The sequence below is a fragment of the Saccostrea echinata genome, unplaced genomic scaffold (genome assembly GCF_033153115.1).
Source record: "Saccostrea echinata isolate AGI-Se365-2 ecotype Australia unplaced genomic scaffold, CSIRO_AGI_Sech_v1 ptg000001l, whole genome shotgun sequence".
In the NCBI taxonomy this organism is placed as follows: Eukaryota; Metazoa; Mollusca; class Bivalvia; order Ostreida; family Ostreidae; genus Saccostrea; species Saccostrea echinata.
Window position 1 is genome coordinate 50,199,641 of NW_026889750.1, and position 25,160 is coordinate 50,224,800.

A 25,160-nucleotide genomic window follows, 5' to 3' on the forward strand; every position below is an offset into this window, starting at 1 on the left:
GGGATAGCTCTTCTATCAAACCCGCGACAGGAACTATTCCCCGAGGGCTTGCCCGAGGGGAATAGTTCCTGTCAAGGGTTTGATGAAAGAGCTATCCCACTCACAGCCAGTGGATAAGCGTTTTATTATACTGATGTATATCATAATTACCGAGAGTTGGATTTACCTGTTACTACAGTCCGATAGTAAAAACATGGAAAAAAAATAATTATAAAAGTTTTGAACTAGCTAGTATTTGGAATAAGATAACACTGCTAGAATGAGCTGAAATCCTGATGACGTCACAATGCTACTGAAGTCAGGATGACATCATAAGTCTATAGATTGATTACAGGAAATCAAAATTGGCGGCAAAAATTGCATGAAAATTTTCCGAGGTGTGGATATCAAAAACTATACCCCGGGGTATAGCTTTGCTATGTGTGGAAATTTTGAGACTATAAAGATAGTTATTTTTATTTCTAACTTTATATAGGAAACATTTTAACAGAAGTATAATAAAATCTTTTATACACCATTTCATGGTGCCATTGTGACCTCCTAATTTACTCTATGATCAGACATATTTCATGTTTCCCATGGCAAAACATGTACACTACCATTCTTTCTACATTATCTGGGCTACCCATTTCTTTTCGACAACTCCTCCTGTATATCTCTGAATAAATGTTAACGATACTCATTACATAGTGCCATTGTGCACCTCCAACTTTATATTTTGATCAGAGAGATATTTGGGCTTTCCCACAGCAAATCAACTTTGCCATTGTACTTATATGAGAGCAGGGGGTATCATTTTGTGAGCTCACTGCTAACAATACCTCATTATATCAAGAAAAATAACTCATGACTTCAATTTAACCAGAATTTCCTCTGATTATTTTCTATCTCTGCTATTCTCTCTATCTGTAAGAATACTTTGCCATAATATAGTCTGCGTTTTATTCTGGGTTATCAGGCATTTCAGAAAAATAAAAAATAATGTTATTTTATGCAATGAGATTATAAAGTTCAAATGACATCCCATCTTCCAAGGGGTGATAATAAAAAATAATGATCAAAGCATAATATGAGATCATAAAACTGTATTTCATACAGCTACTTGCAAAAAACTTTTTCATCTCACAAGCATGTACATACAATTTTATATTCAGTATGAGTCTTTACAGTATGGACTGTACAAATCCAAGTTTGAGAAGAGGTTGTATAATGTGGAGTCTGTCCTCAGATTTTAAGTAGTTGTAGGGCCTGCTGAATTTTATCACTGGATTTGACCCCTCTGGAAAAGCAGCCTTCCCCTTTATCATGAGGTCATAGTCTTCATCTTCACAAGAAAAGTGAGTAAAAGTCACCTAAGAAAGTAAGAAAAAAATGTGTAAAATTAGTTTACAAAAAATGTGTAAAATTAGTTTACAAAAAATGTGTGAAATTAGTTTATAAAAAAAATTGATATTTACATTCTTTCCCTGCCCTTCCCTCTCACCCCCCCCCCTTCCCATTTACACATCACTTGTTTTACAGAATTACATTAAGTTATTTTACTCACTACAGGATAAAAAATAAATTCCAACCATTTGTCCCATATTTTTTTGCAGACTAGGATGAAAGTCTAAACATTAATTTATGTAGCCTTATACTGTAGATCACTTAATTTTCGAGACAACTTATTTTTGTGAGAGTCTTGTTTGGTGTTTATAGGTGAAACAAATTTTTCATGAATTTTTGTTAAGCTGTATAAAATCTTTCATAAAAGAATTCAATTATACACAAGAATGAAACTTTTGCAAGCAGACTGTCTCATGTAATTATGCAAAAAAGTTCTCGCAAATAAAAACTGATTTACTTTATATAAATTAAATTACATCATGTGCAAAATGTATATGAACAGAGAGAATTCAGATTTCCATGACAACCCTGTACGTTGCTTCTTAAGCTTCCCCGAACATTATATTTAAGATGAAATTGCCTTGAAAGATTAGATGTAAACTGTACTTTTACTGTAAATACATTTCTTTCCACTGGGTCATAATTCCACTGACTTACAACTTCTGTGTAGTCACTAATAGAAAATTACACTGATTTCTTAAGATCCCATTATCTTTCATACACTTTAGGGTACACTTGGAAAATGCAGCATAAATTAATCCTTTGTGGAAAGAAGTATGTCTGCAGTATACCAATTTTAATAAATACATAAGAAAACAAGTTGTGTTTGTGAAACACTGATGCCCCTGTATGGCAGCTTATGGCTAAGGTTAAAGTTTCTCAAATGCAAGTCAAAATCCAGGCCAAAAGATAAAAAATGTTGGTACCCAAAGAAAGGTCTTGTCTCAAGGAATATACCTATGAAATATGAAAGCCCTAGCTGCAACTGTTCAAAAGTTATGGCAAAGGTTAAAGTTTTTCAAAAGTAAGTAAAAACGTCAAGTCAAGGTCAAAGTTGTTGGTATCCAAAGGAAGGTCTCGTCACAAGGATTACATTTGTGAAGTATGAAAGCCCTAGCTCCAACCGTTCAAAAGTTATTGCCAAGGTTAAAGTTTTTCAAAAGTAGGTCAAACTCCTAGGTCAAGGTCAAAGGGTCAAAGAGGTTGATATCCAGAGGAAGGTCTTGTCACAAGGAATACACATGTGAAGTTTGAAACCACAAGCATCAAACTGTTCAAAAGTTATGGCCAAGGTTAAAGTTTTTCAAAAGTAGATCAAACTCCAAAGTCAAGGTCAAAAGGTCAAAGTTGTTGGTATCCGAAGGAAGGCCTTGTCACAAAGAATACACATGTGAAGTTTGAAACCCCAAGCACCAACTGTTCAGAAGTTATGGCTAGGGCTGCCACGATTAACCGAAATATCGGTTAACCGCGAATTAAAATCTTTCGGTTCGATTTGGTACGTTTTCCCCGGTTTTCCATTCAGGTTTGATTTTTTTCTGACTAACATCCGCTGTTATTAGGTGCATTCTGATTGGTTAATCGGAAGAAATGATGGCAGATCATGTTAATGTAAACAAAAACCAACAAAAACACGAAAATGGCCGCGAAGAAGTCGGCGAGGGACTTCTACTAGATAGAATGTTCTATCGTTAAAATGATAAATGTTCTACGGACCCGGTTGTCCCGAGACACAGTTAGATTATTCTAACTAGGGGACTTCTTCCAGAAAGATGGCACAGAAGATTAGTGCATTTAAGCCACACTTATCAGCGACGCAATTTTGAAATTAGAGGACATGACACAGTGCTGCGAAAATTCGCATTTCTCTTTAATAATGACATCATTTTAAATGTGAAATTAATTATTGACTGTATTGTTACGACAGCAATGTGTTTCGGCGGTTTGATATCGTGTTGGTGAATTAAAAATTTAAATCACATCAGATCCAACCCTAATTTCTATTGTGGCAAAATAGCTTTTGTAAGCAAATCACCAATACTTTTATGTTTAGCATATGCAATCATGGAAGTTTTGTTTAAAAGATTTGTTTGCATGTTTTCTCTTTTAAAACTAATGACAGTATTTTAATAATTTGATTTCAGACATTTGATTCTTGGTTCATACTTTGTAATTAGAACATTAGGTATTTCCTATCTTTTCTTGGCTTTACATTCCATATTATCTTAATAAATCTAATAAAAGTGTGTTTCATTATTTATTTTGAATTATCAAACATTACAAATTTTATACAAAAATAAAATAGGTTCTATTTCTTATAATCGAATTGAAATTATTCGAAAATCGAGGTTTTTGTTTGAACCGAATCGATTCGAAAATTTTCTGATTCGTGCAGCCCTAGTTATGGCCAAGGTTAAAGTCTCATAAAATTTTGCAAAAGTGGGTCAAACTCCAAGGTCAAGGTGAAAGGTCAAATATGATGGTACCCAAAGAAAGGTCTTGTCACAAGGAATACACATTTGAAATATGAAAGTCATAACGCCAACCAATCAAAAGTTATTGGCAAGGTTAAAGTTGACAACAGACAGACAAACAGATAAACAGACAGACAAGACAAAAACAATATACCCCCGGGATCTTTCGATCCAGGGGCATGATTGGCAAGGTTAAAGTTGACAGCAGACAGACAGACAGACAAACAGACGGACAGGACAAAAACAATATGGGCATGAAAATGTATTAGAAAAGCTTACATTGGTGTCCTGTACAATAAACCCCAGTAGTCCTAACTGGTTTTCCGATCTATTTTGAAAGTGGACAAATAGTTGACCGCCATGCTGTCCAATCAAATCGGGACATAAGTGTGACACAACTCCCTGGACCACTTCTTCACCCCTCCTCCTCTGTTTGGTAGGAGGTGATTCAGGGGATTCCAGTTTCTCCTCACTGTGTAGTTTTTTCACCTGTAATCAAAAAAATTAGAACTTTACAGGAGTAAAGCAATCTGAATGCATTTTGCCATGAAAACACTTACACGAAGAGGTTTGAACTTTCATATACAGTAATTAATCACTGGATTGATTGATTGATTGATTGTATATTGTTTTACGTCCCATTCGAGAATTTTTCACTCATATAGAAACGTCACCATATACCGGTGAAGGGCTTCAAATTTTGACCTTTACTCGGCACTCAGGGCCATTGAGCAGTGAGGGATCTTTATCGTGCCAACGCCTGCCGTGACACGGGGCCTCGGTTTTTAAGGTCTCATCCGAAAGACCCGCAACTTTCACTCCAAAGTGCCGAGCGCATGGCGAAGGAACAGTTGCTACCTATTTTTTATCGACTTAGGTCTGTCGCGGCCGAGATTCGAACTCACGACCTCCCGATCACGGAGCGAGCGCTCTACCGACTGAGCTACCGTGAACGGTAATTAATCACTGGACACTGTACACAGCCGTTCTCACCTCTTGTGACCCTAATTTTGAGATGGCTTTCATTATTTGTTTTCAATGAACATCGTTTAATTATGATCTATTAATTATTCTATGATTATTCAATTAGCATACGGAAACGAAATAAGACATACATAGAAATACCGCTACCAATTCACCAGACTGTTCAAAAGTGAAGAATTATTTATAAATGACCGAAGATTTAAAAAAAAATGATAAAAGGCACCTGCATGTGCATAGTAAATTTAGCGTATAGGGTGGAAACATCCATGTATTAAAGGAATCACTTTTTAATTTGCTGTGCATACCAGGGCATCAACGGCAGTTGGAAACGTGGAATAAGTTATGCATAACGGGTGGAGTTGTAAATATCGAGAAATTAACATAACTTTCAGAGTTATCACAAAGAAAACATAAATTTGCAAACGTAAATAATATACGACTCGCGATCACAAAATAGTCCATTCCCCACTGTTCCCAAAGATATTCTCCCTCGCTAGAGTCTAATCATCACAAAGTTGCGTCCTTCTCTTCCGTTGACCAAATTGTCTTCATAAATAAGAACTGTAAAGCATGTGTAATTATTGGTGTATTAATTGATCATGTCTTTTGTGTTTGTTTGATAAATAAATAAAGTACAAGTAAAATCGTTTTCGTTGGGCTCGATGTTTATGTATATGCATTATAACATGTTATAAACGAAAGAAAACATCGATGTGGTAAACAGGTCTCAAACTTTTACATGTATACACTTTTTCCGAGTACCCGGGTACTCGATCGGAAAATCGTCCGAGTAACCGATTATCAAATATTGACCGATTTGACATCCCTAATAATTATGATTGCTATGGTCTGAAATTTTTGATAAACTTAAAAACCACAATAAAATTTGTTGTTTATCTAAAAACTAATACTAGATTGACATTACTTTAACAATATAAAAAATAGTATGCGTCATTTGCAAAATCAGAATGTTCTGTAGCTCTAATATAAAGAAAACTAAACATCCCTGTCTGAATAAAGTATCTGATAAATAATAATGTATCAAAAACATAGAACTTTGAGTTCTTCTGCAAATGTTGACTTTTTATTGATGGATATATAACACTTCTGGTATTAATATTCAAATCAGTATCCCCTAAAATATATTTATACAGTGAAACTTGTATAATCCAGGTATTGTCTATTCCAAATTTTGCCTTTTATGAAAAATGTTATTCCCATTATTAGGCCTAAGAAAAAAATATGTTCGTTTATGGTTCCAACCAACCCTAAGTTAACGCACCAGCTCAAATATTTTATTTAGCTGTACAATCCAAAATTGTATGTCTGTACGTTTTCTTTCAAATGTAACTGTTCATAGGTCATAAGGTCAGTCTTTTTAGAAGCTATTTTTAGAGCTGTCAAGTAGATTGTTAAAAAAGAAGAAAGCAGCCTTTCTTATATTTATTTCAAAGTTATGCCTTCAATTATGTTTTTAAAAAAAGTCTACTATAATCGACCCTATTTTTTTTTATTAATAGCATGTGATAGTAAAAGAAAACAAACATATTTTTTTCTTAGGCCTTAACAATGTTGTCCAATCTGGCAATTTCTAAGGAACCAATGGTGCCTGGATTAGAAAAGATATTTACTGTTGGTACATGCATTTACCTTCAGCAAAAATAGGGAGCACAGGGATTATTGTGTATACTTTTATATATATTGGTAGATTTGTAACATTACACCACAGACTGGCACAGTGTTTAATTCTTTTGGAATAGAAAATGATAATTACCGTGCAGATTGCATATGTTTTTAAAGAATCTTTTTCATAACTTGGAGGGTTACAGAAGGAAAGGTTGGGAGTTGATCGGACGTCAGTATTTTTGATACGGACTTGCTCCTGATGCAGACTTGGTAAACCACTGTCAATGAAAGGTAAAACACGTAATTAATAAACCCATCTCAAATACACAGACAAAACTCAAATCTTACATCTCAAATACATAGACAAAACTCAAATTTTACAAACTCACATCTCAGATACACAGACAAAACTCAAATTTTACAAAGTCACATCTCAAATACACAGACAACTCAAATTTTACAAAGTCACATCTCAAATACACAGATAAAACTCAAATTTTACAAACTCACATCTCAAATACACAGACAAAACTCAAATTTTACAAACTCACATCTCAAATACATAGACAAAACTCAAATTTTACAAAGTTACATCTCAAATACACAGACAAAACTCAAATTTTACAAACTCACATCTCAAATACACAGACAAAACTCTAATTTTACAAACTCACATCTCAATACACAGACAAAACTCAAATTTTACATCTCAAATACACAGACAAAACTCAAATTTTACAAAGTCACATCTCAAATACACAGACAAAACTCAAATTTTACATCTCAAATACATAGACGAAAATTTATTTCATGGAGTTTTTTCCAACTGAGTTTAAATCTTACATGGAGTGAAGTCCAAACATAGCGGTGAAGTGCTGGAAGAGTTGCTGGAACATACAAGCTGAGATGGACACTCCGCGTTCTCGCTGCCAGGCCATATAAATCAGGTGTTTACAGAACTGCTCTCCATAGACTCTGAACCTAGGGATGTAGGATTCACAATGCTTTAATGATGCTGTACTTTAATGCTACCATCAACTTGTTCCACAATTGTGTAAGTTTCTTGAAGTAACTGACTTGTCAATAAAATCAAATCCCAGTAATATTTGAACTAACTTTACAAGTCAGAACCTGTACTTAAATATTAGGCTGGTATTTCTATATAATTTAGTGTATTGATAGTCTTTTGTATCATGCATTTTCCCTTATGATGTGACTGAAAGAATCATTCTGTCTGTTGATTGGTTCTTTGTCCTTTTCATCCCAAGTGCAGGCCTGCTCTAACCCCATTTTTTGCTTTAATAATTTGTTTTAAAACCTTTTCAAGGGTACCAAACATTTTCTTGAGCAGGTCTATGCTGAAAGCCATTTTGTTAATAATAAAAAATACTTAAAAAAAATGAAATGAAAAGTATTTTTACTTACTTAACAAACAGTGCTATTTTGCTATATTTACTGGGCAATTACATCACCAAACAAAAACAAAATAAAACAAGAGGCCCATGGGCCACAATGCTCACCTGAGTCAATATGGGTCATGATTTAAACAAACTTAAATCTACACTACTTGAGGATGCTTCCATATCAATATGACTCGACTAATCATGGCTTTGTTGTTCTTGAGAAGAAGATTTTTAAAGATATTTCCTATATTTGTTCTTTGTAAAACTTTGATCCCTCATTGTGGCCCCACCCTACTACTGGAGGATGCCTTGAACACATTTGAATCTACAATATTTGGGGATGCTTCCATATCAATATGACTAATCATGGCTTTCATGTTCCTTGAAAAGATTTTTAAAGAATTTTCCTATATATTCCTAAGTTAGACTTTGATCCCCCATTGTGGCCCCACCCTACCCCGGGGGTCATGATTTGAACAAACTTGAGTCTACACTACCTGACCAGAGGATGATTCCAAATCAGTATAACTAATCGTGGCTTTGTTGTTCTTGAGAAGAAGATATTCAAAGATTTTCTATATATTCCTAGGTATAACTTTGATCCCCCATTGTGGACCAACCCTACCCCAGGGAGTCATGATATGAACAAACTTGAATCTACACTACCTGAGAATGATTCCAATTCAATATGCCTTATCGTGGCTTTGTTGTTCTTGAGAAGATTTTTAAAGAATTTTCCTATATATTCTTATGTAAAACTTTGATCCCCCATTGTGGCCCTGCCCTATCCCTGGGGTCATGATTTGAACAAACTTGAATCTACACTATCTAAGAATGATTCCATATCAACTTGACTTATTGTGGCTTTGTTGTTCTTGAGATGATTTTTAAAGATTTTTTCTATTTTCTACATGTAAAACTTTAATCCCCCATTGTGGCCCCATCCTACCCCTGGGGATCATGATTTGAACAAACTTGAATCTACACTACCTGAGGATGATTATATATCAATGTGACTAATTGTGGCTTTTTTGTTGTTGAGAAGAAGATTTTTAAAGAATTTTCCTATATATTCCTATGTTAAACTTTGATCCCCCATTGTGGCCCCACCCTACCCCTGGGGATCATGATTTGAACAAACTTGAATCTACACTACCTGAGGATGATTCTATATCAATGAGACTAATTGTGGCTTTTTTGTTTTTGAGAAGAAGATTTTTAAAGAATTTTCCTATATATTTCTATGTTTAACTTTGATCCCCCATTGTGGTCCCACCCTACCCCCGGGGCTCATGATTTGAACAAACTTGAATCTACACTATGTAATGCAGGTTTCACAAAAGTTTCAACTTTTCTTTCCCATTGGTTCTTGAGAAGATTTTGAAAAGATGACACCAAATTTTCAACAATTCTTAATTATCTCCCCTTTAAAGAGGGTTTGGTCCTTCATTTGAACAAATTTGAACCCCCTTCACCCAAGGATGCTTTGTGGCAAGTTTGGTTGAAATTGGCCCAGTGGTTCTGGAGAAGAAGTCGAAAATGTGAAAAGTTTACAGACAGACGGACGGACAGATGGACTACAGACAAAAGTGATCAAAAAAGCTCACTTGAGCTTTCAGCTCAGGTGAGCTAAAAACTTTGGCATAAAGAAATTTAAACATTGAAGCATCAAAAGACATTAAGTATAATAATTTCCTATGACATTTTTCCAGATTTTCAAATTTTTGTACCAGTCTTGTAGAGTAGGCTTTCCTTTCTAAAATCCTTCTCCGGAAAACTTGTTCTAGAGTAAGATCCCCCTGGCAAAAAGGTTTAGAGTATGATCCCCCCCCCCCCCCCGGCAAGAAATAGGTTCTGTAGTATGATCCCCCTCTCTCCCAAGAAATAGGCTCTAGAATAGGAACACCCCCCCCCCCCAGAAATGGGCTCTATAGTAGGACACACACCCACAAGAAATAGGCTCTAGAGTAGGATTTCCCCAGTCTGATTAAAACCAGCCCCCTTCTCCTTTCACTCGTGAAAGGAGAAGGGAGCTGGTTTTAATCAGACTGGGATTTCCCCAATGGAAAAATGACTCTATTGTGGGATTTCCCCTATGGAAATCTCACACCAGATTCAATGTTCTGGGAAAAATATTAATCTGTGTAATAGTTATAGAGTGCAATTTCCTCTAAAGCCAATTTTCCCTAAATAGAATATGCCTATACTTATATTTGACAGGGAGAGAGGGCACATGTTATCACAATTTCTTCTGTAAATTTTCCACAGGTGCTCTAGCAGTATACAATCTTGACAAACCTTCAAAGAAATTATAATCAAAACCTTGCTTGTGCATTCAACATTTAACTTTTTTTAAAAAAAAATAGCAACCATTGAAACATGAAAATATAAATCTCATATTTCTCAGTATCTGTGCAACTAATTCTTTTGAAGCATTAAAGTCTTATTCTTATTATGTGGTTAAACTAGATTCAGCAATTTTTTAACTGTAGTCATTTAAACAACAAAGGAGAAATTTTATTTTTCAGTGATTTTTTTTCTCCAATTGCATTTCATATTAATATTGATGTATAAGTGTCTCCCCAAGTTTCTTGGGTTTGAATATCCAAAATGGCTGCCACTGCCATGGAACTAAAATTGGGTCAATTTATAAAAATATGAGTTGGGGGGGGGGGGGGGCAAAACTTTAAAAGTGTTTTGCTCTTCGCTTTAAATTCCAATATTGCACCTCTGGGGTCTAGGGGACAAACTTATGCTAAGGCTTGTAAAATCTGGGAGGTTTTCCCCCTTCTTTGACCTGATTGAAGAGCTGTAAAGGTACATATTGTCATTTTGTACATATTGATCATTTGCACAGTTTGTTGCAAATAATATATGTATATTGTTTTTAAGTATATTTACTGGGTCTTGAAGAGAGATTGACACAAAGAGAGAGACAGACAGACAGACAGAATCTATGGCAGATAGACATAATGTAGAGAAAATTATGTCCAGGATTGCTGAAATTCTTAATTTATCTGGTAAATCAGCAGATGCCTTGCTGTATATATTAATTTTGGAAATAGAACATTAATTTTTGTGTTCAGAATAGTTATCTGGATTATATTTTTGTTTGATTCTTATACATGTACCAATATTACTGGGTTGGGGTCAACTTTTTTTAAAGTCTTCTCACCAAACCTGCTTCTATAGAAATTGCATGTATATTCTTTAGGACAATTCAAAAAATTATGTTATAGAATTTTGTAAAACAATATGTGCATACTTTATTATTAAATGCTAAAACACACAAAATTTGCATATCAATCCAGCCTTATTTTTTGCATTCCCCTAAAATTTAAATACTTTTATATTTATATTGAAATTCAATACAAGAACATGAAAAAACAAAATTTCCTGAAATGAATAAAACTTTACTCTTATTTTACCATGTCATAGATTAAATTTCATGAATCTAAAAAAGAATATGTTCTGTAATTGATGACAATGAGACCACAGCCCCTTTCCCTGTGATGAGCGGCATCAAACAAGGATGCTGTATGTCAGCTTTCTTGTTCCTCCTGGTGATAGACTGGGTGATGCAACAGTCAGAGAACAGAGTATGGAACGCCATAGCTGCCTGAAGGTCATTTTCATATTATATGAGGTGGGATAACCTTTATGTGAAGTGGTTAAGTCATTATATATAGTGGTAAAATCATTATATTCAATGAAAACTTTATTATATGCAGTCGTTTTATCATTATATACAGTGATAAAATCATTATATTCATTGAAAACTTTATTATATGCAGTGGTTTTATCATTATATTCAGTGGCAATGTCATTATATGTAGTGGTTAAATAATGTAATGAAGTGATAATATCGATATATTATGTTGTAAAATCATTATATGCAGTGGTTTTTCCATTATATACATTACTGAAATCTTTCTGTGATGTGATGAATTCAATATATACAGTACAAACATAATTTGTGTGATAAAGCAATCATTACATTGTATGAAGCCCGCTGCATGTGGAGTGCCAAGTTAATTTCATTCAGTGCGACACCTTTACATGAAGTGAAAAATCTATTATGTGCAGTACTAACATCATTATATTATATAGTAAAATTATTATATATATTCCTTAAATCATGCTTTGCAGTGGTAACATCTTTATATGAGGTGGTTAATTAATTATATGATGTTGTTAATTTGTTATATGATGTGGTCAAATCTTTATATGCATTAGTCGTTTCATGTTATGCAGTGGTAACTTCTTTATCATCATCTAAACTGGTCCTTTTATTTAAAAAAAAATGCGCGGAGTTCCAGTTTAAAGAGTGTTTAAAAATAGGAAACCCAGGCCGTGGCAAATTAAAAGCCGGGGTTAATTCGAGATTTTTCTAATTTCTGATTCTATTATACAGCTTCCTGATTTTATCAACTGTGCTGAAATTTTAATAACTCATTTTTATAGGTTAATGTGTATTCGCTGTAAAAATTGCAGTTAATTTTAAAATACTTAGTAATTTAGATTTTCTTGGCGATTGTTGATTTCCAAGTTCAGTGGTGGATCCAGGAATCTTGAAAAGGGGGGCACGACAAGTTTTTGGTCGGGGTAGGTAGCCCACAGCCAAACAAAAAAACAACTGATTTATTAAATCTTTTGTATATTTTGGACACAAGGGGGGGGGGGGTCCCATAGGCCCTCTCTGAATCCGCCCGCGAGGTTTGTAAATCGGTTAGGCAATCAAGTAGACATTTTACGTGTTTTGTTTGTTTGTTGGTTTTTTGTTTGTTTGTTTGTTTGTTTTTTTTATTTTTATTTTTATTTTTTTATTTTTTTTTTTTTTTGCCATATTTGACAGAAAGCTAATAAACTTTTAAATTATTCTGATGTTAAAAATTATTCATTCTTTGAAAGGCATTTTTTGAGTGAAATGACACGTTTAAGAAAAACCGGTTCACATAGGCGTCGGAACCGGGGGGGGGGCTATTACCCCTTTTTTTTTTTTTACAAAGGTAGACATAATATAGGCATTGAAAATCGGGCGTAGGTCTAGCCCCCCCCCCCCTCCCCACTTTCATTGTAGTGAAAGAAGGGTAATTGGTAGTGTTTAAACGAATTTGGTACTGAAAGATGTTCGACCCCCCCCCCAACCCCCCACCCACACCCCCGAAATAGGATTTTCGGGTTTGGAGAAAGAACAATTTTCCTTTTTTTTTTTTTTTTGCTTGTCAAGTTTTTTTTTTTCAGGTTTGATTTTTTTTTCTATTTCAATTAGCCACCCCACTATCAATTTCTTTCCGACGCCAATGGTTCATTAAAATCGGATTTGATCTCCCGGAAGTCAAACATAAAAAATCCGAAATACTTGTTCATTATCTTCATGTCATTTGATAAAATATAAATTAATTAAAGTATTATCACATATACATGTAATTATAGGACTATTAATGCAAAGCCTTGTGTCAAACTTTAATCACACGTAAGTTGCTTGGTTTAAGGATATCCGATCCTCAGCTTTGGAGGATAACTCTTAATTTTATCATTTTATTCAAAAAGGCTAAAATGATTTTAATTTGGTTGTTTGTTTGCTGTTTAACGTCCCTCTCGAGAATTTTTCACTCATATGGAGACGCCACAATTTGCCAGTGGAGAGCTGCAAATTTTGTCCTATACTTGGCACTTACGGCCATTGAGCAGTGAGGGATTTTTTTCGTTCCAACACCTACTGTGGCACGGGACCTCGGTTTATGGCTTTATGCGGTCTCTTACGAAGGACCGGTCTCAACGTCCCACTGTCGGAATCGAACCCGTGATGTAAGGATTGACTCCTTATTCCGCGTCTCTTAGAGCAGACACTCTGATCACCGTGCCACGTTGGCGACGGCAAAGATGAAACTTGAAAATGAAATGTTTTCATGCAGAAATTTTTATTTTAAGCATTTCAATGTGATTTAAGGTTTTCTGAAGTCTTAGAAACAGTCTTATAAATAGTTGATATTAGTAATTTAACACCCCCCCCCCGAAAGAAGTATTAAACAAATTACATATTTAACGTAATCCAGTTTCCTTCCATCTACTAGCATATAGATACATGTACCAGTGCACATTTGCATATTATGAAATTAGAAATGATTTATGGTGTTTTGCACCAGGTTCTTCCCGGATGATCGGATCTGGTTTAATAATCCTTTTTTTAATATTATATATTTAATAAAGAAATAACTATCAAAAATAAATAGTTTTTTTAGTTAAAATACAGTGTTTAACATCGGAATAATTTTTAAGTTTATTAGATTTTTATCAAATATGTCAAAAAACACACACACACATAAAATATCGCCAACCCAGTCTACCCATTTTACCAACATGGAAATCAACAATCGCCAAAAAAAAAAAAAATCTAAAATACTAAGTACTTATAGCACAATAGATAAAATATTAAATCAGAAAATTGAAACTGCCTACCAATTTTACTTGAAACCAAAAATCGTCAAGAAAATCTAAAATACCAAGTATTTAAATACAATTTTTACAGCGAAAACACATTAGCCTAAAAAAAGAGTCTGAAAATTTTAAATCAGAAATTTGAAAAATCTCGAATAGTCCCGGCTTTTAATTTGCCACGGCCTGGGTTTCCTATTTTCAAACACTCTTTAAACTGGAACTCCGCGCATTTTTTAAAAATGTTTTTGCAAGAGGACCAGTTTAGATGATGATAAAGAAGTTACCACTGCATAACATGAAACGACTAATGCATATAAAGATTTGACCACATCATATAACAAATTAACAACATCATATAATTAATTAACCACCTCATATAAAGATGTTACCACTGCAAAGTATGATTTTAGGAATATATATAATAATTTTACTATATAATATAATGATGTTAGTACTGCACATAATAGATTTTTCACTTCATGTAAAGGTGTCGCACTGAATGAAATTAACTTGGCACTCCACATGCAGTGGGTTTCATACAATGTAATGATTGCTTTATCACACAAATTATGTTTGTACTGTATATATTGAATTCATCACATCACAGAAAGATTTCAGTAATGTATATAATGGACAAACCACTGCATATAATGATTTTACAACATAATATATCGATATTATCACTTCATTACATTATTTAACCACTACATATAATGACATTGCCACTGAATATAATGATAAAACCACTGCATATAATAAAGTTATCAATGAATATAATGATTTTATCACTGTATATAATGATTTTATCACTGTATATAAAGAAAAACCATTGCATATAATAAAGTTTTCATTGAATATAATGATTTTACCACTATATATAATGACTTAACCACTTCACATAAAGGTTATACCACTTCATATAAAATGAAAATGACCTTCAGGCAGCTATGGCGTTCCATAACAGAGAATGGGAATTGGATGGGACTTCAACACTATGCTTGAAGACCTCGACTTTGCGGATGACTTTGCCCTTATGTCATCAATGAACCATCTTTAGTCCAAGACGACTAGACTGGAGGACAACTCAGCAAAAGTTGGGATGAAGCTGAATGCCAAGAAGTGCAAAGTGATAAAGATAAACAGCAAGAGTGAATCCAGCCTGATAGTTGGAAACAGTGAAGCTGAAGAGGTGGACGGCTTCACTTACCTTGGAGCCAATGTCACCAAGGACGGCGGAGGTACTGCTGACATCAGGAAGAGGGTAGCGTTAGCTGGCGCATCCTGCAGGAGGCTAGCCAACATCTGGAAGGCCACAGACATCAGTAGAAAGATCAAAGTCTCCCTCTTCAAGAGCCTGGTCCTCTCCTTATTGTTATATGGATGTGAGACTTGGAAGCTTACCAAGACAGAGGAAAAGAGGATTGACATCTTTCAGACCAAGTGCCTCAGAAGGATTCTCAAGGTCAGATGGCAGCAGCATATCCCAAACAAGACAGTTCTGGAGATGGCAGGAGCAGAAAACATCAGTGGTGAGGTGAGGAGGAGGAGATGGAATTTGATCGGCCATGTGCTGAGGAAGGACCCAACAGATGACTGTGTTGTGGGCCTCGGGTGGACGCCTGAGGGGAGAAGGAAGCGGGGCCGCCAAGAGACAACATGGCGGCGGATGGTGGAGGTGGAGTGAAATGATGCGGGCAGGAAGTCATGGAACACGGCACGCTGTGCAGCCTCGGTCCCAGTGGAAGAGGGATGTTCAGTCCTTGTGTGCCATCTGGCATGGAGAGAATTAAGGTAAGGTAAAAAAGAATATATAAGATAAAAACCCCATTGTCTCTGGATTTTTGAGTATCCCATGACCTTAAGTGGTTCTTCAGTCATATTATGTCTAACGTGAAATTGGTTAAAACTTCTAGTGCACTGGATATCAGTGAGCCAAAAGTGAGGAAAGTTCTTTTTTTAAACAGAAAGTGGATGTTTGATTGAAGTTTCAGAGAGAGAGAGAGAGAAATTCCTGGGTTTTTTTTAATGAATTTTTTACTATTTTCCTCTTCACAGTATTACTTGTAAACATGTGTATTAAAGTGTTCATTGCAGCTGCTTCACTGGGGTAAAAAAAAAAAAGAAGACAAATAAGCGATCTCCTGAATTGTATGCTTTAAAATCATTTCAGACTGGATGCGTTCATTGATTTGCTACATTGTAACTACATGGGACATATTCTAACTGTGGTGAGAGCTTTTCCCGAGATGCAGTTGGATTATTTTAACTAGGGGAACTCCTACTCTATAATACAGATTCAAAGGGGAAAGCTGGCTCTGGGGAAATCCTACTCTACAACACGATATAGCCATATAGACCTTAACAGGTCCAGCACAATCTCTTGATTAAGCTATATAGCTTTATCTAGCTATATAGCTTGATAAAGCTATTGAGAATAGCTTTATTAAGCTATTTGGAATGTGAAATATTAAAATAAAATTATTAAAAATAAACACGAGAGAGTCGCATTATGAGTACTTATCAACAAGTTCATCCGTGCATAACAATTACTCACACACTAAAATTAAGGTATAAAAGCGATGCGTGTGGGGCGCTCACCTTATTGAAAAGTTTGTTGTTGACAATGAAACGTTGGGAAATCGATGATTTAAGTGTTTATGTGAAAAAAATCATGAAAACTAACCCACTGGAGCTCCGTTAGTTAAATTCTCTCCTGGCGCTCTACACCGGATATGCTGTCTTCAACGTAGTTGCAGAAGAAACACGAATAACGGTAATTTATCCGTCATCTTCTTGTAAAGTATGGAAACGCATTTTTATTAATAATACATAAATGAATTGTTGATATGAAAGTTATAACGGTGATCAATAAGGGAAGATTTTGATTACAATTTAAGAAAGGGAATAAATTAATCGTATAATATATTATTTTAGTGCATATTTAAGACAGAAAATGCATAATTTATATTATATGATTATTTTATTTGAGGGGGGTGGGGGGTGGGGTGTTAGTAGACAACATTTAATTATTTTCAGGATAACAATGCCAGCTTGTAGCTGTAAACAACATACTAACTTTTCAAAAGATGAGACTTTTAAAATATACAGACTTTCCAGCAAGAAATTCAAAACTTCTGTTGTTGAAGGTCTCATTGAAAATGGTCATCTGTGCAAAAGGTCAGTATACTTATGTACAGCATGTGCTGCATACAGCGAGAAAAACTTAATTTCCAATGGAAAAGACATTGAAAACGAACTTGTTGAGCAAATAGTTAATTTAATTAAAACAAACAACATATCTGATGAGAATGTGAGTAAAATTGTGGAAGCCATTGGCACTAGAGAAAGCAGAGAGATGAAAGACGATTTTAATGAAAATATATTCAGCCAATACAAAAATGTTGATTTTTTAACATCTGCCGCTATTGATACGTGGATTTCTGAAAGAAACAATGTCGTATCTTCATTTTTATTGTCTTTGTGTGGGAAAAAGATGTGTGATTTATCATCTACAGAAAAAACTAAGATTGTGTTTGCTATTGAACATTTGTACTGCCTTGTTTCTTCGAACATAATCATGCCATTTTCATTTAGTTTGAATCTCTTAACATATTACATGTCAAATAGCAAAACAGTATGTAATATGTACTCCAGTGCTCATCCCGCCGGAAGTTACACGTCTGTTCTGAAATGGATAGAAGAACATGCAACCACTCCAATAACCATTCCATTTCAGCATGACGTGATAACATATTTCGACAACAACCAAGTTTTAGCGAGGAACTGGAGGGTGCGCTATGATGCCAAAGCTATTTTGAGCTATGTCACTACTGTTGTCCACTTCTTTCCTAATCCCACGACAGATTTACAACTTGTCAATAATTTCTCTCCCAGACACTGGTTTTATAACATTCAAATTTCTGATAAATACAGTGCTATTGTAGAATTCATCAATTTCTATGAAAATTTATTTAGATCACTTCGAGAACATTTCATCGAAAACAGGATAAATGTTCTATTACAACAGCAACATCCAGGGCTAACTTCTACAGAGGACATCGTTTCCGATCTTTTAAAAAACAAGAAGAAGAAATTTTCTGATAATTCCAGATCCCAGGTTGATGTTTATTCCTTTATATCAAATTCCCATACTACTTCTCCTACAATTCAAATGGGAAATCCAATATCAGTTAATCCTTGTTCATTTAAATCTGTTCAAGTTGTTTTAGAAAATTTGAAGTGTACTGCAGGAATTCCAGATCATAGAAAATGGAGTATAGTAGGTTGTGATGGGCTTCCTTTCCTTCTGTCTCATCGCATCATAAAAGACAACCCCCATCTTCAAGATATACTCCTCCAACCTGGACTGGGACATGTTGAAATTAATATGTCCAAAGGTACTTTATTGTTGGTGCAATAAAATTGAACGATTTATATATATATATATATATATATATATATATATATATATATATATATATATATATATATATATATATATTACAGCTGTTATAAAGCTTTTATGGCAAGTCATAGGGGTAGATTTGGCCAAACTATTAGGCTACAGATCGCCAAAGGCACTCCAATCCTGCTTAGATGCCAATGATCACCACAAAGCCATGCAGTTCATTGAAATTCTTCTTTTTGGAACAGGTCTGTAAACATAAATGTAAATAATTTTTTATTTTTTCTCAAATACATCTATACATTTAGACATTTCTTATTCATAGGAGATGAATTGTTGTACCCCTACGTGTATCATTGCTCCGAAAGGGAAATGGAACCTTCTGGGAAAGGGTTTTTCGCCTGGTGTAAGGAAGTAAAGGATCCCAACTACATGTAAAAAAAATTATTTGATAAATTACAATTTAACAAATCCTGTATATATATATATATATATATATACAGGAAAATATTGGATTTCATAAAAAAATATAATATTGGATTTCATAATAATGCATAGTTTACGTACTTGTAATGCAGGTTCTTGCTGGAGTCCATATTTACGTATGCACTAGCAGTGTACTTGTTTAGAGCAGGGATACGACGTAATAACAGTAACGTCATTATGGCCTCCAGACTGAAGTTTTCTCCCCTTTACTTTGGTGTGTCCAAAACCAACTATCAACAGATTGAATTGTTAGACATCATTATGAGAGTATGTGCACCAACTGAAGTCCTTAAATTCATCCAGGAGCACGAGTCCTTCACTCGTAAGAATTGCATGGTCTTAACTCAACTGCACAAAAATGCCAAATGACGCACTTAATATAAACAATAACTCTATCTACCTTGTAACAGGAGATTTCATTAGTTAGAAGGAGGTTGTAAATTTTCGTACACATGACTTGATTGGATAAAAAACGTGACGTCACAATGCATAATTTTTCTGTGCAAATAACATGACGTCAAGATGGAGAAAATATTATGGACAGTTTGAAACAGCATATTGTTTGAACTAGGGTTTACAAAAATTAAATTATTGATTGAAACTCCATATTTAATGATAAACATGCATGTTAATTAATAGTATTGTTATATGTATACAGTTAACAATGGTTATCTGAATTATCTCTTTAATTTCTTTATCTCAGATACCATGGATACGTAAAACTTACCTAAAATTAACAACCATTTGATCTCTTTAAGTTTGTTATCTTGAATCATAGGATATATAGAATTTTTCTCTGTATCATTGGGTTTCAAAGAACGATGTTTAACTGTACATAAAATAAATATTTAGAATCTGGAAATACCAGCAAAGGAGAGGGCTGTGATTTTATATTGGAGGCCAAAAATAGACAGGCTAAAAGTTGGCTTCCCAGCGGTGCGCCAAAAGAGAAACACTGGATGCAATGTTGCAGAAATCTGGATACATTAGAAGATGCAAGTATTTTACAAACATTTTGTGAAATAAAAATGAATAAAATAAAAAGAAATGATATCAAACATAGTAGGAAGATAATTTTATTACAGACATAACATAGTTGTTTATCTGTGGATGGGACACCTAAACTTTGTTTTCTTTACAATGGTATTAGAAGAAAAATAAAAGCCCATGCATTCATCATGGACCCAATACCCACAACGGGCACGGTCACACCCAACCCAATGTCCACGTTCCTGTGTTGTCAAACAGACATTGCAAGTTTCAGGAACTTTTGTCGTTATTGTTTCAGTCTGAGTGCATTTGGTCTTGCATACAACTATCCTTCTCTTCTTTGAAGTCTGATATCCATCTGATCTCTTTTCCTTTTCTCCTGATTTAGAGTTAGTTATAGGGGGGAGAAAAGTAGGTTGAGGAGATGGAAACGAAGGAGAGGGAGAGGCAAGAGAAGGTTGTGGGGAGAGTGCATTTAAAGATAGTATAGGAGGTATTGACGAGGTAGAACAGTGTGGGGTTGAGATAAGTTCAGCAGAGGTAGAAGATGAGCAATTCGTAGTAATAGAAGAGGAAGAGGATATCGAAGTTGTTATAACAGAGGGCGGTGCGCTAGGAACGTTAGAGGGGGGAGATTTTATGATTCGCTGCATGTGCTGAAATGTATAATCAATGCGTGTTTTAAAATTAAAAAAAAGTAATAAAAAAATTTCAATCCAACCACTTCTTTAAATAAATAAATAACTTATTGAATGAGATTAATATACTAACATCTTCAAAATAAGGTGTGGCATACGTGGACATTTTTCCAGATGCTGATTTCACAATAATTAATATTTCACTTTTACTTGTAAGATGGAGTTCTTTAGCCTGTTGAATAATTATATATATATATATATATATATATATATATATATATATATATATATATATATATATATATATATATATATATATATATATATATATATATATATATATATATATTGTGTTGTAGATAAAAAAGAACATGAAATCCCAATTGAACATAAGGGACTCCAGTGATGATACAATTTTCCACACCAATCTTGAAAATGAAATATTTCAGTGGCGTTCAGAACTAAGAGCAGCAGAATACCTCTCCAATCCCTTCTCCTCCACCGATCATACTTCTCTATGCAACAAATCACTAGATAAAGAACTCGTAAATTTTTCCCAGAAATGTAAAAACAATAGACAACATTATATTCAAGAAGTTTCTAAAAATAATTCAGTCAAACTCTCACTTTCTCTAGAACCAATTTTTTTTACAAGTTTGGAACGCACACACTTTCATTCTATCGAAAGTAGAACAAAACCAGAAATAGCAGCCAAGATTGAGGAACAGATTGAGAAGCTACTTGATTTGGATTTTGAAGCTGGTATGCATATATAAAATTTTCAACATCTTTAAAATAATCATACGTATCGGCATGTTTTGCTGCATTTTTTTTTTTTTTTTTTGGTTAAAAAAGGAGAAGACAGAAAAGTACAATGGAAAAGAGACATAAAGAATGGTGGCAAAAAAATGTATATTAATTTCTACAAAGAATTATTAGAAGTTGTAGAAAGTTCGCAAGATGTGATGAAGGACGAAGGTACGTTATATATTCATACCTTTTTCAAGATTGTGGTTTTTCTCTTGTACACGGAGTCGTGTCGCTTTTTTGCATCCTCTATGTATGTACTGGGCGTAGGTCCAGATCTTGACAAGCCCCTCTTCCTTTGACCTTTGTTATTTTTCCCGGGATTTACTTTACTATTCTGCATGATATTATAACCGCATATATTATATTTTTTAATTTATTTTTAATAAAATAAAATTAAAAATACGAAAAAGGGGGGGGTATTGTAAAATTATCATTTTTTTTTTTCAGAAACACCTGGAATATGAATAATTATTTTATTTTCTTACTTCAATATAATAAATATTCAATCCCTTGTCTTCTTTAATAGACAAAGTAATTGAAAAAAATAATGGGTTACAAAGACATTAATTTTAATACTACGGTGCTTCCATAGAATCTGACCCGGAAGATGAAGATCTGCCTGATTCAGTACCAACGCTTTAGTATTGATCGTGCATTTCCTGTGTATGGCGACTAGGGCTTCCAAGTCACATGTACTTCAAATTGTGAGTGTTGTCATGGATTTTAAAGCTATAATTTGGTACTTTTGTACACAGTTTCGTAAGCTTTTGCACAAAATATGCATTGTTAAATGTCCAAAATTTTGATGAAGGCAATGATGAACCTTCTAACTCTCGGTGATTAATAATATGTTACGTGATAGAGAAAAGAAATATATACTTACCATTATGCGATTAATTTCTTTTTTTACACTTCTTTATTTTTTTTATACTTCGTTCAATACACTTGAAAATTTCAATAAGATGAGCGCCCCACACGCATCGCTTTTATACCTTAATTTTAGTGTGTGAGTAATTGTTATGCACGGATGAACTTGTTGATAAGTACTCATAATGCGACTCTCTCGTGTTTATTTTTAATAATTTTATTTTAATATTTCACATTCCAAATAGCTTAATAAAGCTATTCTCAATAGCTTTATCAAGCTATATAGCTAGATAAAGCTATATAGCTTAATCAAGAGATTGTGCTGGACCTGCTTAATAGGCTCCCTTAAACTATTATATGTACCTTTATATCTACACTGATCAATATGTCCAAGAAAAACAACAGGATGAGCTCCTAAACTTCCAAAAACTGTTTAAGAGGTTTAAACATAACAACAGCTTTATACAGAGAGTAAAATGGTACAAGTTTAAAATTTTATACTAACATATTACACCAATGTTGGTCTGTATACTCTGGAAGCGATTCCAATTTAAAACTCGGCATTTGGTGTCCATTTGCATCGTAAAGAAGCGAGTAAACAGTTTCATATTTAACAGAATAAAAGTCATCAAAGTCTAGTGCAACAAAACCATATGGCATATAACGGTAGAAGTGGTCATCGATTTTATAAACCCTCTTATCTGCTTCTTCGTTCAGAGAAAGCGATATAATCTCCTTCGCCGTGTATACCCTGGATTTCAAGGGTGATATCTGCAGCTGCTTTAAATTGTCTTCCGTCCACCTGGAGGTACAGGATGGAAGTTCTGCATTACCATCGTTTATTGCAGCCATGTGGCTGGACTTCGAAAACGTTTTCTCCTGACAATCTGTATTTCGAGCCCGACAATTTTGGTTTAGACGCCTGTCCAGGATTTCTACCTAATAAGAAAGGTTTTCCACATTCATTAGTAGTAGTAGTAGTAGTAGTTATTAATAAAAATAATACATGAATTAAAATAAACTTGGACAATTTTCCTACTAAATATATTTTTTTAATGCGAAGTAGGCCTAAAATTCATTAAAAATTGACTGTTAATCCTAGTGGCGTCAATATATAATGAAGGTATTGTCAAAATATCTGTGGTAAATGATTCATTTCTTTCATAGTTTAATAAAGAGAGATCGAATTTATGCATATTTTCACCATGAAATTTGTATGTTCAAAGTTCAAATTACTTCTTACAAACACGAGCGCTTACCATAGACTTCAATGTAAAATTCAAGGTGCAATTAATTAGACAATAATAAAAAAAAATTGTAAATTCCATTTGTGGAGTATTTTTATTTGATAACAATTTCAAAATGCTACCATGATTAAAAATATTGGATCATTCATTTATTAGGTACAAAATTAGGTCGTTATACATTGAATACCTTAAAATACCCCCCCCCCTTCCCGTGCAATTATTGACCAGTATGAATTTGCCAAGTGCACGTAGAAAGGATTTTTTTGTTTCGGGGGGGGGGGGGGGGGGGTAACATATTATACGTTTTACCAACATTTTAGAGTTATCTTTCTTTTGCTATTGTGAAAATTACGAGACCCATGAGCTACAATGCTCACCTGATTCACCCTGTTTTAAAGACATTTTTCCAAGCAGAAGTAAACCCTACCTCCTGTATGTGTGAATGTGAAGGGGGGGTGGGGTCAGTTTTAAAATTTCTATGCAATGTAATGGGAAAAATACCCCCCTCCCCAGGAAACATACCCCTTTTAAAATGGTAAGGGGAGTCATGTGTCTGAAGAAAATTGACTTAGGAAAGTGACTTGTCCTACCCCCCTACCCCACCCTACAAGTTTTTAAAGTTTTGCCAAGAGAGGTTTCTTCTTTTTTTTTTTTTTTCTTGTCAAAAAATTTCAGTCAGTTATCTTTTTGAGTTGGATCTCTGCACGCCCTGTGACCATGACAAACAATCTTGAATCTACATTGATTATATCAGGAAACTTTCATATATAAGTTTGATCTTTTCTAGCTTAGTGGTTCTTGAGAAGACGGAAGATTTTCAAACAGTTTTTCCTATGCCACCTGATTCGAACAGAGTTACAGCTTCATGATTTGAACAAACTCGAATCTACAATATGTCAGGAAGCTTACATGAAATAAGTTTCTCGTAAATACACATGTACAAAGAAAATTCCAAGTTGGAAAATATCTCTTGATTTTTCAAACTTTAATTTAAATTATGGATCTATTACAACTTCCAAATTTTCCTTTAGGCCACACAAAAAATATGTTTGTTTACTGTTACATGCTGAAAAAAAATAGGGTCGGTAGGTAGGATTTTTTTTTTATTTTATTGAATTTTTTTATTTGCAAATTCACATGAATTGGTTGAAATACAAAACAGTTTTACTATTGTGTGATGCTTTACTTTTGTTTGGGCTTGCCCTATGGGCGATAGACAATATCTTTCTTGCCAACTACCTTACAGCTACCACACAATGGTAAAACTGTTTTGTATTTCTTCTTTAATTCCATGTTGCACTGACTAAAAAAATTAGTGTTTTCCCCAGACAAAATTTAATGCATGGGGGAATTTTGCTGAATTGACGGTGTGCAGCTTGTCTCGGTTGAGTTACTTGTACATG

The 25,160-nt window shown here is 34.2% G+C and overlaps 3 protein-coding genes across 3 annotated transcripts; 2 read left to right on the top strand and 1 right to left on the bottom strand.

Annotated features, from left to right (window-relative positions):
• Window positions 1-1,068: 1,068 nt before the first annotated feature.
• Window positions 1,069-25,050, bottom strand: LOC133198296 (uncharacterized). Its single transcript, XM_061334409.1, has 6 exons — window positions 24,997-25,050; window positions 23,016-23,449; window positions 7,314-7,451; window positions 6,619-6,748; window positions 4,140-4,349; window positions 1,069-1,352 (listed from the first exon to the last, which is right to left on the bottom strand). The coding sequence occupies exons 1-6, from the start codon at window positions 25,048-25,050 to the stop codon at window positions 1,164-1,166; spliced, it is 1,155 nt and encodes a 384-aa protein (XP_061190393.1). The 3' UTR covers window positions 1,069-1,163.
• LOC133180535 (uncharacterized) lies at window positions 17,358-19,574 on the top strand. The gene is made up of 4 exons (XM_061315029.1): window positions 17,358-18,711; window positions 18,821-18,967; window positions 19,045-19,153; window positions 19,298-19,574. The coding sequence occupies exons 1-4, from the start codon at window positions 17,358-17,360 to the stop codon at window positions 19,572-19,574; spliced, it is 1,887 nt and encodes a 628-aa protein (XP_061171013.1).
• Window positions 21,205-22,285, top strand: LOC133180548 (uncharacterized). Its single transcript, XM_061315037.1, has 3 exons — window positions 21,205-21,595; window positions 21,689-21,811; window positions 22,236-22,285. Exons 1-3 carry the CDS (start codon window positions 21,205-21,207, stop codon window positions 22,283-22,285), a joined length of 564 nt encoding a protein of 187 aa, XP_061171021.1.
• Window positions 25,051-25,160: the final 110 nt, after the last annotated feature.